Source organism: Tupaia chinensis, unplaced genomic scaffold (assembly GCF_000334495.1).
Source record: "Tupaia chinensis unplaced genomic scaffold, TupChi_1.0 Scaffold145659_1, whole genome shotgun sequence".
NCBI classification, from domain to species: Eukaryota; Metazoa; Chordata; class Mammalia; order Scandentia; family Tupaiidae; genus Tupaia; species Tupaia belangeri.
Window position 1 is genome coordinate 1,138,028 of NW_006205516.1, and position 6,381 is coordinate 1,144,408.

Here is a 6,381-nt window from a genome sequence, read left to right on the forward strand (position 1 = left end):
TGTCCTAAAGACGCATAAGCAGGTGCTAAACTCTGCCACTGAGTGTGGGCTTGTGAGCTCCCCCACCCTATCCCCACTTCTGCCTCCTTACTCTCTCTGCCAGGAAAGCCGGGGCCTGGTGCCCATCACTCTGAGTTTTATTTTCAAACCAAGGCACAAATACCTGTCTTCCTCCAGGGAACTTCAACTCAATACTCTCCCCAAATCCCTTTCCTCCTCTCTGCTATGAATGTGTACTGCATCTCTTTCCTCTTCTCTGCTAGGAAGGTATGTGGAAGCCTACTTACATGTAAAGCACAGAACAGGAACATGAAAGTGACCTCTGTCTGGGGATCAAATGGAGTTAGTTATCTTTGCAAAAGGATCTCAGCTGGCGCTCAAAGGCCAGCAGCTTGAACAAACAAAAAGCAGGAAAGGAAGGGCTGTCAGCCTCTCTTCCCAGGCTCCACCCCAAAGCCAGCCGAAGCCCATAAATGCTCTTTAATTGTATGGCTCCAGGGTGAGGGGGGCCTAGTCCTTCCTATTTCTCTCAGATCTCTCTCTTGCTCGGCTTTATCAGACCAAAAATTCAAAATAAATGCAATGAGTAAATAAAATCAGGGACCATGCCTAAAATTTACAGTTGTAGCTTTTTTTTTTTTTTTAAGGTTTTTGCCATAAAGCGTGCACACTCGCCAGAGAGAGACAGTGAGAGGGAAAGTGAGAAATCACTCTTCATGAGAGATGGCCATGCCACAATCCCTTCTCCTCCATTCTGCTCTCGGGATTTTAGGCACACACGCACACGCGCCCGGCGTGATTTTTAAGCCATCAGGTCCAGGACTCAAACTGTGGTTGACCATGTGGGAGTCCAGCACTGTAACCGCTACACTACCTGCTGGTCCCACAGTTGTACCTTTAAGAAGTAACCTTCTTGGCAAAGAATACAACCACTAGTAATTTTATTTCTTCTTTCTCAGGAACTAAAGTGAGGGAGATGGGGCTCACTCCCCATGTTTGCCCACAAAACAGCCAAACGAAGCGTCATGAGCGAGCTGGGTGAGTTCAGTTTTACCTGTGACAACTTTGTTATGCCTTCATTAGCCATTGACTCTACGTGTTCCTTTAATCTAGGGTGAGGTGCCAACAGCTTCAGGATATCGGGAGAATGTTCCTGAGACTCTCCCGGGACTGATGGTGAAAAGAAACTAAGGAGAAGCTGTGACATAAAACAGAAGACTTCACTACTTAAGTTTCTACAAGTGCTCAGGTGGAGGGGAGGGGGAGGAGGGGGCAAGGGACATAGCTTGCAGGGTAAAACTCCAGGGAAGAAGCCTTGGTCCACTGTCCCCCGACACACCGGGGCAGGGGTCTGCTTCAGTATGCATCAGGATCACCTGGGGAGCGTATGAAAAATCCCGGTTCCTAGTTCCCACTCCCATCTCTCTCAGGTCAGAAGTGTGGCCTAGAAATCTGGATTTTGGAAGGCACTGTAGAGGCCTCTGGTATCTAGCCAAGGTTAAGAGCCTGGTGGTACCATTACACAGAAATACATGCTGTGGGATGTTACAACCAATCTAGGAGGAAAGACAGGTGAGGTCAGGGGAGAAAAGTCAACTAGAGAACCTGAAGTCTTTGTCCATAATATGCCAGTGGGTCGAAGACTATGAATGTCCCCTAGGTTCCTTGCTGTTTCTTGGTCTGCCTCACCCGTGTGCTCCTTCCTCCTCCCCACCAGCACCTCTGGATTTTTAATCCCTTCAGAGCTGGGGACCTGAACAGTGAGATGTTAGAAAAACAGAACCCAAATGTCTTCCCTCTTCTCCCAGCCACTCCTCCCCTATTTTGGCCTTCACTTTCCAGAGAATGCCTAGTTAAGTTCAAGGACCAGGAATAGGCAGGTTCTGGTCCCTTGCAATTGGGTAAGCTGAGAGAGTAGGAGTGAAAAGTACCAGAGGGACCAGGAGTCAGCGATGTCCATTCTAGTGCAGGCTGCACCATTAGCTATCCTCATTCTTGCTTCAATTTTTCCTTGTGCCAGTGGGATTATGAATATATATACACACACATAGTCTTGAACACAAGGAGGGCAGGTCACTTGGCTTTGAAAACATGCTCAAGAGTTTACAACTGGTAAGTGATATACCCTGCAGTGTCTGGACATCTGCTGAAGGACACTCCACTCTCTTGTTCAGGGTACATAATCAGGGGATTCATTGATCAAGGGTACTGGACAGAACACCAAGCTCCAGTTTCATTTAGTCTCTTGCTGGACCCTAGCAGTTTCTTCATGCTGTTCCTTCAGATGCCAGTACCTGCCATGTAGCAAAAGCCTGCTCAGCCTTCAAAGCTCAGCTCAGGTGTGTCTCCCGCTCCTACTCCAGCCTTGCTGATCTCTCCTGTTTATTCACATTCTCTACTACACTAACACAGCATCTTAAACCACACCACCTTAGGTTCTCCTAGAACTGTGTGGCAGATGTCTTTCTCTCTAGCCAGATGGCCAGCTTCTGGAGGGCGCATAACAGATGCCCAATAAATACCATACTGGATGGAATGGAATGAAAACACTTATCCAGCCCAGTGCCTAGGGACAGGCCTACCATTTGAGCCCAAAGTCCTCATCCCTGTGTTTCCCTCCAGCTCAAACAAACCCACTTCTCAGGTGTAAGTTGACAAGAGTGAGATGCACAGTGCCCAAGGTCATCAATGCCAGATTTCAAGGTCCTTCCTCCATGGGACCGAGAGTTGGCCCTAAGAAGCCCTACTGAGTTGCCCAACAGGACCAATCCATTTCTGAGGCTGTCTCCCTGGAATTCCCCCCAAAATCGCACATTACTCTTCTGCGTTGGCCACACAGCATTCCAAGATATGAAGATGAAAGGGCAGAGGGTGGCAGGAGGGAAGAGGAGGCCAAGGGGTGAAATCAAAGGGAACAAGGCAGCACTTCCTCTCATCATTTTACTACCTAAGATCTCTTTCTCTAGACCACCTCGATGGCTTTGGAAAACTAAAGTTGGGGTCACCTCTCAGTGGAATAATCATTCCATATGAATGAAAGTCAATTCCACTTCAGGGTCAGCCTTGGAAAGGTACAAATGGGTCAAGAAGAAAAACAAGAGTCTGAGGTAAAAACAAACATTCAAAAAGAAACAGAAGCCTGTGAGTTCTAAGACACTTTATTAATGTCAAGTGAACCCACAGTGTTCTTAAATGGCTGTCATGCCTCATCCTGGTAAAAATTTGCCTCTAAATTCTGGCACTAATTTCAGAACTCCATGACACTCGTCACAGGTTAAGGCTCACTCGCATTGTCTGGCATTCATATTGATGACCGCAAGATTGTATGTTCCTTGAGGACTGAGACTGTGGCTTAAGTCTCTTTGGGTCTCCAGAACTTTGTACAATGCCTTGGGAAATTGTGGAAATGACAACAGCTGGCCTATCTACAAAAGTGGACTGGAGAAAGGAGTCAGCCCAACCTCTAATGCCCACTGCATTAGGAATAAAGAAACCACTCATCCGTGGGTCTGAGATCTGCCTCTGTTGGCCTCTGCCCACTCAAAGTCAACGTTCTTCTGAGGGAGCCTGCCCATCCCAGAACTGGGGAGTTCCATTGCTACTCCTGACCAAACCCCATCAGTGAGTGCTGACACTCCAGGCATGTCCTCCTGTGAGAGCAGATTGGTGAGGCAGGTAAGAGGGTAGGTTTTGGAAGCGGATAGAATTGGGTTTGAATGCCTTCTTACGAGAAACTAGCCATGTGACCTCAGGAACGTCACCATGCCTTGGACCTCCTCATCTGTCTCATCTGTAACATGCAAATAAATAACAGTAACTACCCTCATGGGTATGTTGTGGAGATTACATTATATCTTCCACATAAAGTACCTAGCAGAGTACCTGGTGTACAGGAAATGCTCAACAAGTGTTAGACATAATTACTGTTATTATACCTACTGCTGCTCTCATTATGGGCTACATTTAAGATCTCAGAAAGGGTCCATGGCTTGGAACAAATCTCACCAACCTGTGCTCCTCTCACAAAACCTTATCCACATACCCAAACCAGATCAAAGCCAACTTCCCTGAAAGGAAATCCTCTCTGAAAAGCAGGAAGTCCAGAACCCAGCTTCTCCCCTGTTTGATTTTGCTATGGATTCCTTCCTAGGGTCTTCAGAAACCAGTCCTGCCTCTCATCCACTTTCTTCATCCACTGCTCTGCCCAAACACACTGGGACAAAAGAGCACTATCAGCATCCAGCTTCTAGGCCAATTAGACACTAGGAAGGTAAATTGCAAAATGATAAACAATAACAACAACAAAAAACAAAGTCCATCAATTGAGGATGCATAAGCCTTCACTCATGCTCTCGGTCTTTCAAGCAATTTTTTTTTCTGTAGCAATCACATTCTCCTGGGCCCAAGAGTTGGAATGACTGATTGGATTATATCATAATGGTCTCTGCTTGCATCTGTGAGACAGTGTGTTTTATGTCTAACAAAGAAGCTGCAGGCTGGAGTTCTGTGTAGGTGGGGGAGGTGGAGGTCACTAGCACCCCTTCCCAGGAGCTGGCTGCCCTGTGCTGCTGCTGAAGCTATGATCCAGTCAAAGAAAACCTATACAACCACAGGCAGCACACACCCCAGAGCTCTCCTCAACAGCCACAGTCTCCTCCATGAGCTTTGATCCCATGTTAACTTACTTGGCTTGGTTGGTTTGTTTTTCTCTCTGACAGTCCAGACCTTGAATCAAAGAAGCAAGAGCATCCCTCACAGGCTCCTACGAAAGTGTAAGAACTGCCCAACCTGATCGTAAATGCCAGGAGTACAGTGTTTCTGAGCAATCAGTTGGCACTCCAGTATCCTTCCTGTCCCATTAACCCAGGGAACCACCCACTCTGACTCCAAATGCCAGAAAGGACAGCATCCTCATGCCCCGCCCCAGAGAAGACAGCAGTGGGCGTCCATTAGGCAGCTGTACCTGATGTCATTTCAACTCACCCTCTGGGCTTCGGATCTTGCTCTCTTTTTCTTTCCATCAAGGGATACACAATAAAGAAATTCCCTTAGTGCTTCCTCCACTTTCCCTAGGGTGGCTAAGGCTTGTGCTTTTCTGAAGTGTGCCTGGAAGAAAACAATAGCATTCAATCCCACCTTATTCACCTTGTTAAGGCTGTTACTATTAATAACAATCCTAAGTGCTTAGTGAGCATTCACGATTGTGTCAAGTGTTTTAAAAGGACTCTCTTATCTTCAGCCTTTTCATGTAGGCAACTGTTCTGAATCCCATCTTAAAGAAGACAAAACTGAGACCCAGAAAAGTAACATGTCCAAAGTAATAGCTGGTAAATGGAGAAATGAGGGTTTGATCCTGAGAGAGAGACCAACATCCACATCCTACGGCACCTGCGCTAGCTGGAGAGAGACAGAGAAAAGAAACGTGAGAAATCACCTCCCAAGGGGGATGACCATGCCACCATCCTTTCTCCTCCATTCTCCTCTCAGGATTTTGAGCACACGTGCACTCAGTGTGATTTTCAAGCCACCAGGCCCGGGACATGAACTGTTCAACTCCTCAACCACTACACTACCTACTGCCCCGTAACATCCACATTCTTAACCACTGTGCTATGCTACCTTCTCTGTGCCCCACTGTTGTATGGAAGTACCATGAAATGTAGTAAGAATCCCCCATCCAATCACATCCTAATCAGCTTTCAGGGCCTTCCCAGATCTGCCTTCTTTTGAACTCGTCTGCCAAGCAGAGACCTAGTCCACGCAGTGGCTCAGGTGAGCACCAAGACTTACTGATCAGTTTTTAGAAGGGGCCCAGGAGAAGGGTGTGACTTCTCTGATATCTCAAAGGTAGCTAGTAGCAAAGCTAGAACCAGGACTGTGATCTTAGGATTTCTAGAACATTCTTTCCTACTTCAGAGAGCTACCCAAGAGCTGAGCAATGCTTTCACTTCTGGAGGCTCAGCTCCCTTCTGCTCCTTCATTACAACTTAGAAAGGTATAAGGAAATGTCACAGCTCCTCAGGGTCCAAGCCGAGTGCCCTGGGAGAGACACCACAGGAGAGCAGAGGCGCCTCCTGGGGAGGAAGAAAAAAGAAAAAGAGAGACTGCTGCCTTCTCTTTGTGTCTTGGGACAGGTAGCCACTTGCAACTTGACTCAGAGGGCATTTCTTTTGCTCACAGTAGCCTGCCTCACCCCCTTGCTTCCATGGCTGGCCTTAAGTCCAATTTGGGGAATGAAATGATCCAGGCTCTGACTGTTAGATACCACCTCCCGTGCCCTTCTAACATGCCCCTGTGGGTCACAGAACCTGCAGGCTCTGGCCTAGCTACGACTGGCCACAGGCTGCCTTCTTGAGCAGGGCCCCCAGCTCCAAATCTTAA

The 6,381-nt window shown here is 47.5% G+C and overlaps 1 protein-coding gene across 1 annotated transcript in view; it reads right to left on the reverse strand.

Annotated features, from left to right (window-relative positions):
• LONRF3 (LON peptidase N-terminal domain and ring finger 3) overlaps window positions 1–6,381 on the reverse strand; it is a gene marked incomplete at its 5' end in the record, with an annotated part of 46,278 nt that overhangs the window by 32,625 nt on the left and 7,272 nt on the right. The window contains 1 exon segment of the mRNA XM_014584105.2: window positions 4,984–5,106. Within this exon segment, the coding sequence (XP_014439591.1) occupies window positions 4,984–5,106 (123 nt within the window).